At 43.0% G+C, this 18915-nt stretch overlaps 1 protein-coding gene across 11 annotated transcripts in view; it reads right to left on the bottom strand.

The window, feature by feature from the left end:
• Obsc (Obscurin) overlaps nucleotides 1-18915 on the bottom strand; it is a 2548720-nt gene that overhangs the window by 1712990 nt on the left and 816815 nt on the right. For all 11 annotated transcript variants that reach the window (XM_067772951.1, XM_067772955.1, XM_067772952.1 and 8 more), the window contains one exon: nucleotides 3388-3544. In XM_067772951.1, the coding sequence (XP_067629052.1) occupies nucleotides 3388-3544 (157 nt within the window). The remainder of the gene's footprint in view (nucleotides 1-3387; nucleotides 3545-18915) is intronic.

Raw genomic sequence — 18915 nt, 5'->3', positions numbered from 1 at the left:
TTGTACATGTATTGTGATTTGCACTTCCATATAAAAAAATGTTTGCAGCACTGCTAATAATGTTCCCTCTTCCTAAATTTTGCACAGAAATATTCAATACAAATAAAAATAAGTAAGGAAGGGACTGTCTGTGCTGAAGACTTCAGGCCTTTCATGAATGGGTCTGAACAATAATCTTATCACATTCGTAATCTCCAAATAATGCGCTGTATAAGATAAGAAATATATAGTGAACAGATGTACATACCTAAACGATTTTAAGATAAATATAAAAAAATGGCAAAAAACCCCCTTATCTGAACGATCGGTTGTATGGGATATATATTATATATAGCTCCGATCGAAATGATTTTTACAGGAAATCTTCTATGATATATTAGAATATATATCACCATGTTTCACGTTTTTATATTGGAAACTAAGGGAGAAATGGCCAAAAAATGTTCTATCTGAACGATCGGTTGTATGAGATAGGTATATACTATATACATATAGCTCCGATCAAAGTGATTTTATAAGGAAATCTTCTATGATATATTAGAATAAATATCACCAAGTTCAACATTTTTATATTGGAAATTAAGGGAGAAATGGTTAAAAATCTTTCTATCTATTAACTTTGATTGGATAACGGTGGGTTGAACAGGTATAAAGGAATCGAGATAGATATAGACTTCCATATATCAAAATCATCAGGATCGAAAAAAATTTGATTGGGCCATGTCCGTCCGTCCATCCGTACGTCCGTTAACACGATAACTTGAGTAAATTTTGAGGTATCTTGATGAAATTTGGTATGTAGGTTCCCGAGCACTCATCTCAGATCACTGTTTAAAATGAACAATATCGGACTGTAACCACGCCCACTTTTTCGATATCGAAAATTTCGAAAAATCTAAAAAGTGCGATAATTCATTACCAAAGACGGATAAAGCGATGAAACTTGGTAGGTGAGTTGAACTTATGACGCAGAATAGAAAATTAGTAAAACTTTGGACTATGGGCGTGGCACAGACCACTTTTAAAAGAGGGTAATTTAAAATTTTGCGAGCTGTAATTTGGCAGTAGTTGAAGATATCATGATGAAATTTGGCAGGAACGTTACTCCTATTATATGTATGCCTAATAAAAATTAGCAAAATCGGAGAACGACCACGCCCACTTTAAAACAAAATTTTAAGTCAAATTTTAACAAAAAATGTAATATCTTTACAGTATATGAGTAAATTATATCAACTTTCAACTCCAGTAATGATATGGTGCAACAAAATGCAAAATTAAAAGAAAATTTCAAAATGGGCGTGGCTCCGCCCTTTTTCATTTAATTTGTCTAGGATACTTTTAATGCCATAAGTCGAACAAACATTTACCAATCCTTGTGAAATTTGGTAGGGGCTTAGACTCTCGGACGATAACTCATTTCTGTGAAAAAGGGCGAAATCGGTTGATGCCACGCCCAGTTTTTATACACAGTCGTTCGTCTGTCCTTCTGCATGGCCGTTAACACGATAACTTGAGCAAAAATCGACATATCTTTAATGAACTTAGTTCACGTACTTACTTGAACTCACTTTATCTTGGTATGAAAAATGAACGAAATCCGACAATGACCACGCCCACTTTTTCGATATCGAAAATTACGAAAAATTAAAAAAATGCCATAATTCTATACCAAATACGAAAAAAGGGATGAAACATGGTAATTGGATTGGTTTATTGACGCAAATTATAACTTTAGGAAAAACCTTTGTAAAATGGTGTGACACCTACCATATTAAGTAGAATAAAATGAAAAAGTTCCGCAGGGCGAAATAAAAAACCCTTGAAATATTGGCAGGAATACTGTTCGTGGTATTATATATATAAATAAATTAGCGGTATCCAACAGATGATGTTCTGGGTCACCCTGGTCCACATTTTGGTTGATATATGGAAAACGCCTTCACATATACAACTACCACCACTCCCTTTTAAAAGCCTCATTAATACCTTTAATTTGATATCCATATCGTACAAAGAAATTCTAGAGTCACCCCTGGTCCACCTTTATGGCGATATCTCGAAAAGTCGTCCACCTATAGAACTAAACCCCACGCCCTTTTAAAATACTCACTAACATCTTTTATTTGATACCCATATCGTACAAACATATTCTAGAGTCACCCCTGGTCCACCTTTATGGCGATATCTCGAAAAGGCGACCACCTATAGAACTAAGACCCACTCCCTTTTAAAAAGACTCATTAACACCTTTCATTTGATACCCATTTCGTACAAACAAAGTCTAGAGTCACCCCCGGTCCTCCTTTATGGCGATATCTCGAAAAGGCGTCCAACTATAAAACTAAGCCCCACGCCCTTTTGAAATACTCATTAACACCTTTCGTTTGATACCCATATTGTAAAAACGCATTCTAGAGTCAACCCTGGTCCACCTTTATGGCGATATCTCGAAAAGGCGTCCACCTATAGAACTAAGGCCCACTCTCTTTTAAAATACTCATTAACACCTTTCGTTTGATACCCATATTGTACAAACGCATTCTAGAGTCACACCTGGTCCACCTTTCTGCCGATATCTCGAAAAGGCGACCACCTATACAACTACCACCACTCCCTTTTAAAGCCCTCATTAATACCTTTAATGTGATACCCATATCGTACAAACACATTCTAGAGTCACCCCTGGTCCACCTTTATGCCGATATCTCGAAAAGGCGTCCACCTATAGAACTAAGCCCCACGCCCTTTTGAAATACGCATTAGCACTTTTCGTTTGATACCCATATTGTACAAACGCATTCTAGAGACACCCCTGGTCCACCTTTATGGCGATATCTCGAAAAGGCGTACACCTATAGAACTAAGGCCCACTCCCTTTTAAAATGCTCATTAACCCCTTTCATTTGATACCCATATCGTACAAACAAATTCTAGGGTCACCCCTGGTCCACCTTTATGGCGATATCTCGAAACGGCGTCCACCCATGGAACCAAGGACACTCCCTTTTAAAATACTCATTAACACCTTTCATTTGATACCCATATCGTACAAACAAATTCTAGAGTCAACCCTGATCCACCTTTATAGCGATATCCCTATATGGCGTCCACCTATAGAACTATGGCCTACTCCCTCATAAAATACTCTTTAATACCTTTCAGTTGATACACATGTCAAACAAACACATTCCAGGGTTACCCTCGGTTCATTTTCCTACATTGTTATTTTCCCTTATGTTGTCACCATAGCTCTGAACTGAGTATGTAATGTTCGGTTACACCCGAACTTAACCTTCCTTACTTGTTTCATTTGCATTCCGGGTATTATAAAGGCTCTTCACATGTACATAAGTAGCGAAACCAATTTTTATTTCTACTATTTACCTGCAGTTTTTAATATCTAGTCGATAAGAATTCATTGCTGCTTCTGTTTGTGTAACACGGTCTGCAAGTCTATCCATCAATGGTTTGTTGTCCTTTAACCAAATCACAAAACCTGGTTTTTCCGCAAAATATACTTCAAAATGTGCAGGTTCTCCAGCTGTAAAACAAATAAATTCGAATTTTAAAATAATTGTATAATTAATTAGAATAAATAAAAGAAGGTAATAATAATAGAACGGTATATGAGCCGTTTATTTTGAAAGTGGCATAAGTCATTTCCAACTCATGGTCTTAAATGCATTGTTATTTTTGAACGAATGCATATATAGATGGTTCTACAATTATCAAATAATAATAAGAATTGCGTCTTTTGGATATTGGACTCTAACAAACTGGAGGCGAGGAGAGATACAAACAAATTATCACTGAACCTAAACGACATGAAATGACTTATGCCACTTTCAAAATAAACGGCTCATATATCCAAGTAGTTTCATGTCTCTTTCTACTTTAAATTGGGGTGAGCTTTGTTTAATATCTCTTACTCTTGCGAATTGACGGTACCTACAGATAATATGCCGAATCCGATGGTAGACAAACTTTGGGAACTACTGATACTTTATTATCGCCTAATATAAATTTTTAGGTACACTTTGTTTGTTGACTAACTTCTCCGCCGCAGAATCGTACGGAAACTTAAAAATAGAACCTCTTGCCGCTTTACTCGTTGGTATCTTAGTCTTATGTCAAAGAAAACAAAAGTTCATCCTGAAGAATTTTATTGAATTGAATAAATTGCTGCCTCCGTTGACTCAGATTTAACCACCACTTATGTAACTTCGAATCACAATTTGGCCTATATTACCAGAACCCTTTGCACCTCGTTATTGTACCTATTTATTATGAGTTCATTGAGATACATTAGAATCTGTTCAAAAACAATTCCTGCTCTTTACGTTGACTTGCTCATCGTAGGATTCAAGAATTTTTCTCCATATTCATCTAAACCATCAGATTCGTGTTCTGCCTAAAAAGGCTAGAGAAGGAAGGAGCCTACTTTAACGGACTGAAGCAAATTCCAGGAACATTTCAAAGATGTTAATAACTGCGTACAACAGAGATTGTCCCCTAAGGAGATTCAGAGGAAAGGCAAAGCTGAGCTGAGTCGTCTTGTAGGACAGGTAAAGGTGATTTTCAAATTGATAAAAGTAGCGGAAAGTAAGGGGTGCTGCGACGTGAAATCAGCAGGTCGAAGAAGGTTATATTAAAATATTTCTATGCGTAGATAGAATGCTTTAGCGAACCGCAAAATTTTAGAAAGTCCTATCTAAGGGAGACACAATCAAAGGAGCGATAAAAGAGGAAGAGGGGGAATGGTCACACAGAGGTGAAGAGTCCCTTGAGGCGCCACTAAGCAAATACTTCCCATCAGAAGATTATGCAGAAGAGATGTGAAACAACATCTGCACTCCAAATACGGAACGAGGAAAACTAGTATAGGTGATAAATTCCAAAATTTAAGGAGCGACAAAAACTTTTTCCAAGTTCAAATTGCCAAACCCACATGGAATATTCGCTGCTATGTTGCAGTCATACTCAAGACGTATGAATATGACGCTTCAATCATCAGAAGTGGCAGATTTCTACCAACAATCAGCTCTCTGGTGGATTCGTGTTAACCGCCAACGCAGAAAAAGTCGAACTAGTACTATTTTCTAGGAAATATATATGCTCCATTCTTGAACTAAGCCTTTGCTTGTGGTAACCCCTTTAAGAAGAATACAGCATAAAATATATAGGAATTATACTAGATGGTAAGTCGAGATTGAAACTCCATGTAGAAAAGAGGATACTAGGATACACGTCGTTCCTATCACCCAATTTCATTCATTGGGCATTTACTTCAGTTGTCAGGCCAAAACTTTACTATGGAGTCTCTGTTTGGTGGACAGCCGCACAGAAAGTACGTATGCCAAAAAACTATAGGGGATCTACATACTATCAACAATTAGCTTAACGGTAGCCCTAAATACTATATTTACAACAGCATTGCTTGTCACTCTGCACATCCCGCCTTTAGAACTAACGGGGCCAAGGGATCTTGGGTCACAATGGAACTGGAGGGTTTTGGCACGGGTCCGGAATTGGCATGTGTATACTAATAGTTCCAAATTAAAGGGAGAGGGCGGGTCATTGTTTCTAAGGTGGTGTGCAGATCCTATGCCGTAAACTCAAAAAGTTTCTTATACCCTCATACAGGGAACACATAAGGCTCACGATGGGCATACTTACTGGACACTGCTCTCTGGCGTCACATGCTTTTAAGCCAAGCCTCGTCAGTAACAGCAAATTTAGGCAGTGCAAGCTACGGGAAAAAACGGATGAGCACATTCTGTGTTTGTGACCTGCGCTGGCGTGTTCAATGGTCTAGCGGCTAGAGGCGGCAGAGCTGCCAGATTTCGAGGCAGCACTACAGCTGGTCCTAGAAAGCTTCTTCTATTAGCCAAGGGGATGGAGTAATTCCGTAACATAAGTCCTGGTCGTCAAATAAATTCTGGCAAGACTTTGGAGACATTCATTCTATGTGAGATCTTTTTTGACCGGCCAGTTCAAGCTAAACTATTATCTCAAATGGCTTTTGGCTTACGAATTGCAAAACATTGAAACTTTCTTCCTCTAAATGTGGGCGCTGACACTCCCTTTTCATCACTCTATCGGTATTTTTTAATGATTTATCTAATATTTTCCATTTTCGATTGTTCTTAAAAGTGGGCTTTGTCGCCAACTGATTTTGATAATACATATTCATAAAGTGTTTATATAATGGCAAGATACCTTCAACGAATTTTTGACTTGATGGCTTGAAAAAAATTTAAAATTTCTTCTTCTGAATGTAGGCGGTGCCACACCCATTTTCCAAAACTCCTCCAAATTTTGATTTCTCGTAATAAATTCAACCCCCATATCAAGTTTTATCTGTCTGTGGTAATGAATTATCGCAATTATTTCATTTCTTGGAATTTTCTATATCAAAAAAACGGGAGTGGTTATCGTTCAATTTCGCCTATTTTCTATACAAGTATTTTCTGGGCCCAGATAAGCCAGTATACATTTCGTAAAAAATCTCAATTTTCGCTTAAGTCATCGTGCTAATCGACGCACTCAATCAAAATTTTATCGATGCAGATAATTCTGATATAAGGAAGTCTATTTCTATTCCCTTACGCCATTACGTACTAATGTATCCAATTAAAGTAATAATACGCTTGCGTACAACTAAAAGCTGGGTATGAAAATACAGTGTTAATATTTTTCAAAGTTAAAGCCCTTTTGGGTTTCTTAAGCATGTTGAACACTGAATTTCCGGGCTCAAAATTCAATTTAAAAAAAATTAAGTTTTTCAAAAAATAAAAACACAGTTATAACCCCTATAAAGTTTTGCTCTTCACACCAGATGTTTAACTTTTTTCTTCTGGGAGATATACATGTGCAAAATTGAAAAACTTTATCGACAATTTTTCTCTTTACTCAGATATTTCAGTGTGTATTTCAAATTAATTGTGTAAAATAGGTATAATAAATTTCAATATTCTGCTTCTACCATTGCGTTGAGTGAAGCTTATGTAATTGCCTATTGTTTAGTTTTTGTAATTAGATGTTTAAAAAGATTTATATTTAGAATAACTAAACATTCCTCTAAATGTTTGATATTTATTATACTTTTCATGAAAATATAATGGTATATTACGTTCGTCACGAATCTGAAAATTGTAAGTCTTTAATAGAAAGGAGATAGACACACCAATAAATATACTGAATTGATCGGGATGACGATCTGAGTTGATTTAGCCAGTTACCCTCAATAGGGTAAGCAGCTAGTCGTTGGTGTGAGGACTTAGCCGAACTCCATAGCGCCAGACTATGAGGCGGAGCTGTTTAGGACTGGCATCTACGCCGTTCCGCCTCATAGGAGGGCGGCGGGATGCCGGTGACCAAGAACTGCCAACCCCCTAATCCAAGGTGTTATGCGGACCGTGCCTATTGGACGATTTGCAGCCAGGGAAAAAATTCGGCTGTATTAGAGCGGAGCCTTCCCGATACCGGGCCGCCTCGGGAAGTATTGATGGCCTTACCACAATAAGGCGTGCTGTTGTGGCAGACGGTTCTTTCCCCGTATATAATACTGGACCGCTGAGCCCGCCTTGTCGGGCAGGTAGTCGTACGACCAAGATGAATGACTCATTACCTAATTGAAATAAGGACGATGATAAGAGGAGGACTGCGTCACAAGCCAAGGACGACAGACACGAATTACTCGGGGAGCGAGAGTAGTGCTGATTCAATGAACTCCGTGTCGGAAAAGCATAAAAATGAGAACGGAGTAGAAGAGTGGAGAAGGGTACGGAGCAGGGGAGGTAAAAGAGCTCTCTCGCAGTACCGTGCAGCACTAAGAATTGTCGAACGCCTGGGAGCAGTGATCGACCCAACAGAAGTGGAGATCGAGCGCTTGGAATGTAGTAGGTCGAAGGCATTTAAAAAGGTTTGCTGCGAGAAACCCAGGTTCTGCAACCGGTACGAGGAGGAAGAAGCGCTGAATGGCAGAATAAGAGGGCAACGTTCGGCGGAAGACGACAAGCATGCTTTCAAGGAGCAAAAAAAACCCAGTCTCAGAGCCCCGCGGCAGGGCAGTCGCATAGACAAGACAAGTAGGCCCAAAGCTGCAAGACAGATGGCCCCAATAGCGAGGTAGCAACTACCTCTAAAGCTGCGAGTCAGAGGGAAGTTCCAACTACGGAAGTAGGAGATAAGCCAAAGGGAGATAACGCTAAGGCTCCGGCTTTCTCGGAGGTGCTAAAGGGAGTCAACACTAAGACTCTGGCTTTCTCGGAGTTGCCAAAGGGAGATGATGTGGCAAAGCAGTCACTGACTGTGGCGCTGGTTGATTGTAGCAGTCCTTTCGGACAGATGCCTACTGAAAGGTGGAGATCTGTAGAAAGGGAGCTTATTAGCTTAAAGCTTAAGATAATGCGGGGACAACCAAGTAAGCCCCTTCCAACCATTGATTGGGAGGGTGGTATAATGGTGTGAAGATGATAGCGTGCGAAAACATTGCGAGCTTGCGGTGGCTGGAAGAAGTGGTTCGAAACCTCCAAAGGCAAGGCAATAACGCGCGGTTTGAGGTGGTGGAAAAAGCGCAAATCCCCACGGTACCAAAAGTTAAGGTATGGATACCATGCGTGATTAAGTCGGAGGATACACTGCGACTTCTGCAAAATCAGAAACATACCGACACAGGATTGGAAAGTTCTTACTGTATATAGGCCTACGGAGGAAGGTCAGTTCTACATCTTCCAAATAAAGAAGCAGGCGGAGGATATATTGTACACGCATCCTGGAAAAATGTGCTTTGATACAGGCAATATGCGACTCAGGAAAAGAAGTCCCCGAGGATTAACCTCCTAACACGCTAAAAGTGGGCGAAGTACAAAAGGACCTCAAAAGCCTAAGTCAAAGCGGACAGGTGGAGGTAGCCGACGTCACCACGAAGGTGTTAGAAGAGAACCAACAGACAAATGATGCTGCGAGTTGCACAAAGGAACACCCGGCACAACAGTTATAAGAGGCTGGAGGGGATTCGAATACTCTAAATCAAAGGGAGGACGACGATGTCACGGCGAAGGTGCTGGAGGGGGACAAACAGCCAAATGGTGCTGCGAGTCCCACAGATAAACCTCCAACACAGTAAAGTAGCGTCCAGCGAACTCCTCCTAACCCTTGAGGAGGGTTCGTTTGACGTGGCGCTGATCCAGGAGCCGTGGCTCTCATTGGGAGGAAAGGCTTCTGGACTTAGCGCGCGAGGATTTGGCGTTTACTACGCGCAAACGGAAGGACGGGTGCGAGCTGTAGTAATGGTAAGGAAACAACTGCATTCATATATGCTGCCTAATTACACTACTGAGGGCCTCGTAGTGGTGGCCGTTTAGCAACAGAATAAGCAGGCATTTATCCTGGTATCTTCCTACATGGCCCATCGGAGGTTCTACCGATGGAGTTCAGGAGGCTAGTACAGGACGAAGGGCGCAAAGGGCGGTTGCTCATAGGCGCGGATGCAAAAGCGCACCACAATGCGTGGGGAGGAGCAGATATGAACGAGAGAGGCGAATCTCTATTTTGTTACATCCTGCAAAACAATTTGCAGATAGCCAACAAGGGAAATGTCCCTACATACATTGGTCCAACATCCAGCAAAGTTTTGGATATTACACTAAACTCCGAACGGTATATATCAAGGTATGATTGGATGGTTCTTGATAGACCATCCTTCTCCGACCATGCGTATATAAGCTTCAGCATCCCCCTAAGAGGGTAGCGAATTGAGGAACCTTTAGAAACCCTAGGTCAACTAACTGAACTAAATTCCAAACAGGTATAAACAAAACTGGGACAATCCAAAGAGGTTGTCAATGTGGAGTTACTGAAGGAGTCTAATGCATTCCTGCGTATAACAAAACATTCCCTCTAAGAAGATTCAGAGGAAAAGCAAAGCCGACAGGTGAAGAAGACAGGTGAAAGAAACGTTTAAGCTAGCAAAGACCGGGTAAAGCGAAGCGTGTCGGGACGAGTAAAGGGACTTCTGCTCAAAACATTTGAGGGCTTGTAGATGTGTACATAAAGTCCGACGTGGTTGAAAAGCTGCTCTCCACAACACAGCATGCGTACACCAAAGGCAAGTCTGTAGACACCGCATTGCATAGGGTGATAATAATCATAGGGAAAGCCCTGGAATATAAGGAGTATGCTCTAGGAGTCTTCTTAGACATTGCCGAGGCTTTCAATACTGTTTCTAAATGGGCGATTATGGATGGTATTAATTACATTAAAGTACACCCAGCCTTAACCAGATGGATCGGCTGCATGTTAAATTGCAGGAATATTACATCACAATGGGATTTGAACGAGGCCACTAAATCAGTGGACACGGGCACGCCGCAGGGAGGGGTGCTACGATTCGATGAGGGACCCGTAAAACTTACGGCTTACGCAGATGACGTTGCAATCGTCATAATCGTTGCCTTCCAACGATTACCTCTTTGATAGATCGGGCGCTTCGGGATATTCATACGTGGGCATCAAATGTCGGGTTGAAAGTCAGCGCGGAGAAGAAGGTTACGGTCGTGTTTACAAAGAGGATGAGGCCTAAATTAGGAGGGTTGACACTACAGGAAAAACCTTGCACAAAATATCTAGAAATCATCCTAGCATGGCATGGAAGTTCAACGGAGGAGAGGGTGAAGAAGGCTTCAGCGGCACTTTATGCATGTAAACGAATGCTGGGGTGTACGTGGGGCTCATCGCCCTCTCTTTCTCATTGGGTTTTTACAGCGATTGTAAGCCCTATTCTATACTATGGAATTCTTGATTGGTGGAAAGCCACACAAAAAACAACCTACCTCAAAAAATTATAGGGGGTATGCAGACTATCAATGCTTAGCATTACGGTAGCCCTAAAAACAACCCCGACGGCTGCGCTGTATGCCATTCTGCACATTCCACCTGTAGACCTGGTAGCAAAGAACATAGCGTTAACAACTGCAACCAGGCTCTGTGCCTCGTGGCAGCTGGAGCGCCGACCATACGGCCATAGTAGTATAGCGTCATCAATCACAAGACGAACAGACTACCTGATTCCCTATCTGCGCTTCGAAGGCGATCTTAAAGCCACAATAGAGGTGGACGGTTAGCGCAAGGATGCTCAAATGGCAGACGAGGCGATACACGTGTACACAGATGGTTCCAAAGTAGTGGAAGGAGTAGGATCTGCGGTATAATGTACTGATCCGGAAATAAACCGATCTTACAGGCGGCCCGATTACTGTAGCGTTTTCCAAGCGGAAATCGTAGCCGTAGCCAAAGCGGTAGAAACCCTGGAAGACAATAGATTAAGCTGCAACCGTGTTAGCTTTTATATTGGCAATCAAGCAGCAATTAAGGCAATGATCTCGCATAGCACAGCATCTAAATGTGTGTGTTAGAGTGTAAGCAGCCCCTGGAGAGAATCGGGACAGGGAGAAGCATACATAAATATGGGGTCCCAGGGCATTTGAGAATAGATGGGAATGAAAAAGCGTCCCAATTAGACTGGGCGAGATTAAGCGAAGGCGGGAGATGCACATGATCGACCAAGCAGGAAAGGCGTGGGTTCAAGCGCGGGACTGTAAAGTGTCGAAGATTATGTTTAGGTCTTACAACTTTAGACTAACAGAATTGGTTATATCTTTACAAAGAGGACTGTAGTGTAGGATGGGAAAATGAACAGATCTGGTTTTTTGGTGAGTGCCAATTAATCGGCACTGCTATTGTATTTAATCGAAGCCGACATTCAGCATCAAGAAAATGAATTGCCTTTATTTCAAATATTTTCGGTCTATTTATACAAAAATATTACAGACAAATTCTTATGTATAATTTATTTACTACTAGCCTTTACCCGCGGCCCCGTCCGCAAGGAGAAAATGAAATATATGGGCTATTCACGTTAGCCTGCTTATCAAGTTATCTGTTTAAAAAAATTTGTCTGTCTAATGCATTTTATTTGCAAATAAAATAATGTGCTGATAACCTGATAGGATCCCCGAATGATCCCGAAGTTATCCAGAAAAAGCCACGAAATGACCCCGACGATATCGTGGACGGATCCCGAAAACCGTCCAGAAATGCCCCGGAAGGGTCTCCAAAAGTTCCCGGAATAGTCCCAAAAAACCCGGAATGACGACGACACAGTTCTAGACTTATCCAGAGAACCACACAGAAATGATCCCTGCAGGGTACAAAAATGGTCCCGAAATCGTCCCGGAAAAGTTCCGAAATGACCCTGACGGGCTCCCGTACGGATCTCAAAAACCATCCAGAAAATATCCAGGAAGGGTTCCCAAATTATCCTGACATAGTCCAGAAAAATTTCCGAAATGACCCCGAGGGGATCCACGACGGATCGCGAAAACCATACACAAATGATCCCGGAAGGGTCCCAAACATATCCCGAAAAAGGTACAAAAATATCTCGAACTGACTCCTACAGAAATGACCTCGGAAGGGTCCCCAAATGATCCCAAAATGGTCCCGAAATGACCCTGATGGACCCGGCAAACCATCAAGAAATGATGCCGGAAGGGTCCCCAAATGATCCCGAAATAATACAGAAAAAGTCATGAAATGGCCCCTAAAAGGTTCCCAAATGATCCCGAAATAGACCCGAAAAAGTTCCGAAATTGCTCCGATGGGTTCCCGTATAGATCCCGAAAACTATCCAGAAATGATGCCGGAAAGGTCCTCAAATAATCCCCCTAACAATCCCGAAATGACCCTGACGGGATCCCGTACGTATCCCGAAAACCATCCAGAAATGATGCCGAAAGGGTCCCCAAATGATCCGAAATAGTCCCGAAATGACCCCGACGGGATCCCAAAAACTATCCAGAAATGATGCCAGAAAGGTCCCCAAATGATCGCCTAATAGTCCCGAAATGACCCTGATGGTATCCCGGACGGATCCCGAAAACCATCCAGAAATGATGCCGAAAGGGTCCACAAATGTTCCGAAATAGTCCCGAAATGACCCCGCCGGGATCCCAAAAACTATCCAGAAATGATGCCAGAAAGGTCCCCAAATGATCGCCTAATAGTCCCGAAATGACCCCGACGGGATCCCGAAAACAACCCAGAAATGATGCCAGAAGTTACCCCAAATAATCCCGAAAAAGTCGTGAAATGTCCCCGACGGGATCCCGAACGAATCCCGAAAACTATTCAGAAATGATGCCGGAAAGGTCCCTAAACAATCCCCTAATAGTCCCGGAACGTCCCTGACGAGATCCCGGGCGGATCCCGAAATCATCCAGAAATGATGCCGAAAGGGTCCCCAAATGATCCCGTATAAGTCGAGAAAAAGTCCCGAAATGACCCCGACGGGATCCCGAAAACCATATAGGAATGATGCCGGAAAATACCCCAGATGATACCGAAATAGCCCCGAAAGTCCCGAATTTACCCCGTCGTGATCCCGGACGGATCCCGAAAACTATCAAAAAATGATGTCGGAAAGGTCCACAAATGATCTCAAAATAGCCCCGAAAAAGTCCCGAAATGACCCTGACGGAATCCCGGACGGATCCCGAAAACCATCTAGAAATGATCCCGAAATTACCCCTATGGGTTCCCGTACAGATCCCGAAAACTATCCAGAAATGATGCCGGAAAGGTCCTCAAATGATCCGCCTAATAGTCCCGAAATGACCCTGACATCAAGATATGATGCCGGAAGGCACCCCAAATGATCCCGAAAAAGTCCCGAAATGACCCCGTCGGGATGCCGGACGGATACAGAAAACCATCCAGAAATGATGTCGGAAAGGTCCTCAAATGATCACCTAATAGTCCCGAAATGACCCTGACGGTATCCCCGACGCATCACGAAAACCAGCCAGAAATGATGCCGGAAAGGTCCCCAAATGATCCCTTAATATTCCCGAAATTACCCTGACGGGATCCCGGACCGATCCCGAAAACCATCCAGAAATGATGCTGAAAGGATCCCAAATGATCCCGAAAAAGTCCCGAAATGATCCCGACGGGATCCCGGACGGATACCGAAAACCATCCAGAAATGATGCCGGTAGGTACCCCAAACGATCCCGAAATAGTCCCGAAATGACCCCGTCGGGATCCCGGACGGATCCAGAAAACTATCCAGAAATGATGTCGGAAAGGTCCCCAAATGATCCCGTATTAGTCGAGAAAAAGTCCCGAAATTACCCCCATGGGATCCCGAAAACCATCTAGAAATGATACCGGAAGGTACCCCAAATGAACCCGAAACAATCCCGAAAACCATCTAGAAATGATGCCGGAAGGTACCCCAAATGATCCCGCAATTGTCCCGAAATGACACCGACGGGATCCCGGACGGATCCCGAAAATGTCCAGAAATGATGCCGGAAATTATCCCACGGATCCCCAAAACCATATAGAAATGATGAAGAAAGGTACTCCAAATGATTCCGAAAAAGTCCTGAAATGACCCCGACGGGATCTCGGACGGATCTCGAAAACCATCCAGAAATGATGCTGAAAGGATCCCAAAAGAATGATGCCGAAAGGGTCCCCAAATGATCCCGTATTAGTTAAGAAAAAGTCCCGAAATGACCCCGAAGGGATCCCGGACGGATGCCGAAAACCATTCAGAAATGATGCCGAAAGGGTCCCCAAATGATCCCGTATTAGTCGAGAAATTACCCCCATGGGATCCCGAAAACCATCTAGAAATGATACCGGAAGGTACCCCAAATGAACCCGAAACAATCCCGAAAACCATCTAGAAATGATGCCGGAAGGTACCCCAAATGATCCCGCAATTGTCCCGAAATGACACCGACGGGATCCCGGACGGATCCCGAAAATGTCCAGAAATGATGCCGGAAATTATCCCACGGATCCCCAAAACCATATAGAAATGATGAAGAAAGGTACTCCAAATGATTCCGAAAAAGTCCTGAAATGACCCCGACGGGATCTCGGACGGATCTCGAAAACCATCCAGAAATGATGCTGAAAGGATCCCAAAAGAATGATGCCGAAAGGGTCCCCAAATGATCCCGTATTAGTTAAGAAAAAGTCCCGAAATGACCCCGAAGGGATCCCGGACGGATACCGAAAACCATCCAGAAATGATGCCGGAAGGTACCCCAAACGATCCCGAAATGACCCCGTCGGGGTCCCGGACGGATCTAGAAAACTATCCAGAAATGATGCCGGAAATGTCCTCAAATGATCTCCTAATATTCCCGAAATGACCCTGACGGGATCCCGGACGGATCCCGAAAACCATCCAGAAATGATGCCGAAAGGGTCCCCAAATGATCCCGTATTTGTCGAGAAAAAGTCCCGAAATGACCCCGAAAACCATCCAGAAATGATGGTGGAAGGGACCCCAAATTATCCCGAAATGACCGCGGCGGGATCCCGGACGGATCCCGAAAACCATCCAGAAATGATCCCGGAAGGCTTTCGATATGACCCTAACGGGATTACAAATAAGGTGAAGCTAATTATAAAACCATGTTAATAAGGAAGCAGGCGTGTTGGAGCGAATGAAGAGTTACATAGAAACATACAGGCTAATAAAAGCGTGCTAATAAAAACAATTGAAGGAGGGCGGATGGCGGGAGGAGAAGGAGAGGACCACTGATCGTTTTTCCAAAATTGTTTAGATCTCGATCTGTATGTGCCAGATACCAAAAACTATTGATTTTGGAGAACATTTATATTGAGTTATAACAATTTATAGATTTTACACCAGGCGTTGGGAGAAGCGGGGAGGGGGGCACGGAGGGTGTCACTGCTCATTTTGTAAGCCCCCGACTTATTTGACCTATTGAGTTGTAATATTGGCGAAGGTCAGTAAAGGTAAAATTATAATGTGTAAAAATTATTAAAAAGTAATTGTTTGAAGGGGTCGTGGCATCCCCACCCCCCTTTCCATGCTCGAAAAAAATTTCGCTTGTAGACTGTTGTCTGTGTATCACATTTCATCAAAATCCGTGTAGCCGTTCTGGCGTGATTCAGTCACAAAGACGAAAAAATACAATAGTTAAATTTTAACTGTTCCTAGGGGGCGGAGACCTCCCCCTTTTCAAAAAAATATAGCTAATAGATCCTTCTAGACTATTGGCTATATGTGTGCAAAATTTCATCCAAATCGGTCCAGCCGTTCTTGCGTGATTGAGTCACAAAGACAAACGTCTGGACAAACTTCCAAACATCTTAACATCCAAACTTTCCCATTTATAATATACTAGCCTTTACCCGCGGCCCCGTCCGCAAGGAGAAAATAAAATATATGGGCTATTTACGTTAGCCTGCTTATCAAGTTACCTGTTTAAAAATTATTTTTGTCTAATGTATTTTATTTTTGTAATTGAGTAAAAAAAGAACTAAATGAGAAGATAAGCTGAAAGGCACGCTTTCATGATTAGTACAATACAGTTTTTTCGAATAAAAAAAAAATACATTTTGTTTTTAAATTAAATTAACTGATATGAAAGGGGTGAAAGAATTACTACTCATAGAACAAAGGAGTGAAACTACAATTAGCTAAAACGAGAATTTTTTAGACGAAAATAGTGTTGCTTTTTCGGGTATTTAGTTGGTTAAAATATTACAAAAAGTGTAATTATAGTTATAACAGTTCCTTACACGATTATAGAATGAAAAAGCTGTGTTAGATTGAAGATAAAACATACCCAATTTTAATTACGAATAATTAGCAGCATATCCACGGCCATAAAAGCTCATAATTTAAAAAGGCATGTGTGCTGAACTACCGTTTGCGAAGAGACCTAAAATGATCCCGGAAGGGTCCCAAGATGAAACTAAAATTCCAGGATAGATCCCGAAAATCATCCAGAAATTAACCAGGAGGAGTCCCAAAATGATTCAGAAATAGTCCCGAAAAAGTCCCGAAATTACCCTTATGGGTTCCCGTACAGATCCCGAAAACCATCCAGAAATGATACCGAAAGGCCCGCCAAATCATCCCGTATTAGTCCCGAAAAAGTATAGGAGTGGCCCCGACGGAATTCCTGACGGATCCCGAAAACCATCCAGAAATTATGCCGGACGGATCCCGAAAACTATCCAGAAATGATGCCGCAAAGGTCCTCAAATGATCCCCTAATAGTCCCGAAATGACCCTGACGGGATCCCGGACGGATCCCGCAGACTATGCAGAAATGATGCCGAAAGGGTCCCCATTTGAGCCCGTATCAGTCGATAAAAAGTCCCGAAGTGACCCCGACGGGATCCAGAAAACTATCTAGGGATGATGCCGGAAGGTACCCCAAATGATCCCGAAAGAGTCCCGAAATGACCCGGTGGGATCCCGGACGGATACCAAAAGCCATCCAGAAATGATACCGGTAGGTACCCGAAATTACCCCGTCGAGAGCCCCGACGGATCCAGGAAACTATGCAGAGATGATGCCGGAGAGGTCCTCAAATGATCCCCTAAGAGTCCCGAAATGATCCCGCGCGGATTCCGGACGGATCCCGAAAACCGTCCAGTAACGATGCCGAAAGGGTCCCCAAATAATCCCGTATTATTAGAGAAAAAGTCCCGAAATTACCAAGACGGGATCCACGACGGATGCCGAAATCCATCCAGAAATGATGCTGGAAGGGACCCCAAATGATCCCGTATTAGTCGAGAAAAAATCCCGAAATAACCCCGACGGTATCTCGGACGAACCCCGGAAACTATGCAGAAATGATCCCGAAATAGACCCGAAATGACCCCGTCGAGATCCCCGACGGATCCCGGAAACTATGCAGAAATGATGCCGGAAAATTCTTCAAATGATCCCCTAACAGTCCCGAAATGATCCCGAACGGATCCCGAAAACCATCCAGAAATGATGCCGGAAGGGACCCCAAATGATCCCGAAAAAGTCGCGAATTGACCCCGACGGGATCCCGGACGGATCCCGAAAACCATCCAGAAATAATAGCGGAAGGGACTTAAAATGACCCCGAAAAAGTCCCGTAATGATCCCGGAAACCATCAAGAATTTATCTCTCAAAGTTACGCAAATGATCCCGAAAAAACCCCGACTGGATGCCGAACGGATCCCGAAACCTATCCAGAAATGTTGCCTGAAAGGTCCCTAAATTTTCGCGAAAAAGTCCCGAAATGATCCCGGAATAGTCCCAAAAATATCCCAAAATAACCCCGACGGGATCCCGGACGGATCCCGAAAACTATACAGAAATGATCCCGGAAGAGTCCCAAAATTATCCTGAAATAGTACCGAAAAAGTCCCGAAATGACCCCGGCGGGATCCCGGACGAACCCCGGAAAATCCAGAAATGATCTTGGGAGGGTCCCAAAATTATCCCGAAATAGTCTGGGAAAAGTCCAGAAATTACCCTGACGCATCCCGGACGAATCCTGAAAACCAATCTTAAATGATGCCGTAAAAGTCCCGAAATGACCCTGATGGGACCCGGAAAGGATCCCGAAAACTAACCAGAAATGATGCCGGAAAGGTCCTCAAATGATCTCCCAATAGTTCCGAAAAGACCCTGACGGGATCCCGAACAGATCCCGACAACTATCCAGAAATGATACCGAAAGGGCCCGCAAATGATCCCGTATTAGTCGAGAAAAAGTTCCGAAATGACCCCGACGGGATGCCGCACGAATCCCAAAAACCATCCAGAAATGATGTCGGAAGGGACCCCAATGATCCCGAAAAAGTCTCGCAATTATTCCGACGGGAATCTGAACGGATACCGAAAACCATCCAGAAGTGATGCCGGAACGGTCCTCAAATGCTCACCTAATAGTCCCAAAATGACCCTGAGGGCATCCCGGACAAATCCCGAAATCCATCCAGAAATGATCTTGGGAAGGTCCCAAAATGTTCCCGAAATAGTCTCGGAAAAGTCCAGAAATTACCCTGACGGGTTCCCGGA

Source organism: Eurosta solidaginis, chromosome 3 (assembly GCF_040869045.1).
Source record: "Eurosta solidaginis isolate ZX-2024a chromosome 3, ASM4086904v1, whole genome shotgun sequence".
Taxonomy (NCBI): domain Eukaryota; kingdom Metazoa; phylum Arthropoda; class Insecta; order Diptera; family Tephritidae; genus Eurosta; species Eurosta solidaginis.
The sequence above is the reverse complement of the archived record's forward strand: the minus strand, read 5'-3'. Positions and strand labels throughout refer to the sequence as shown.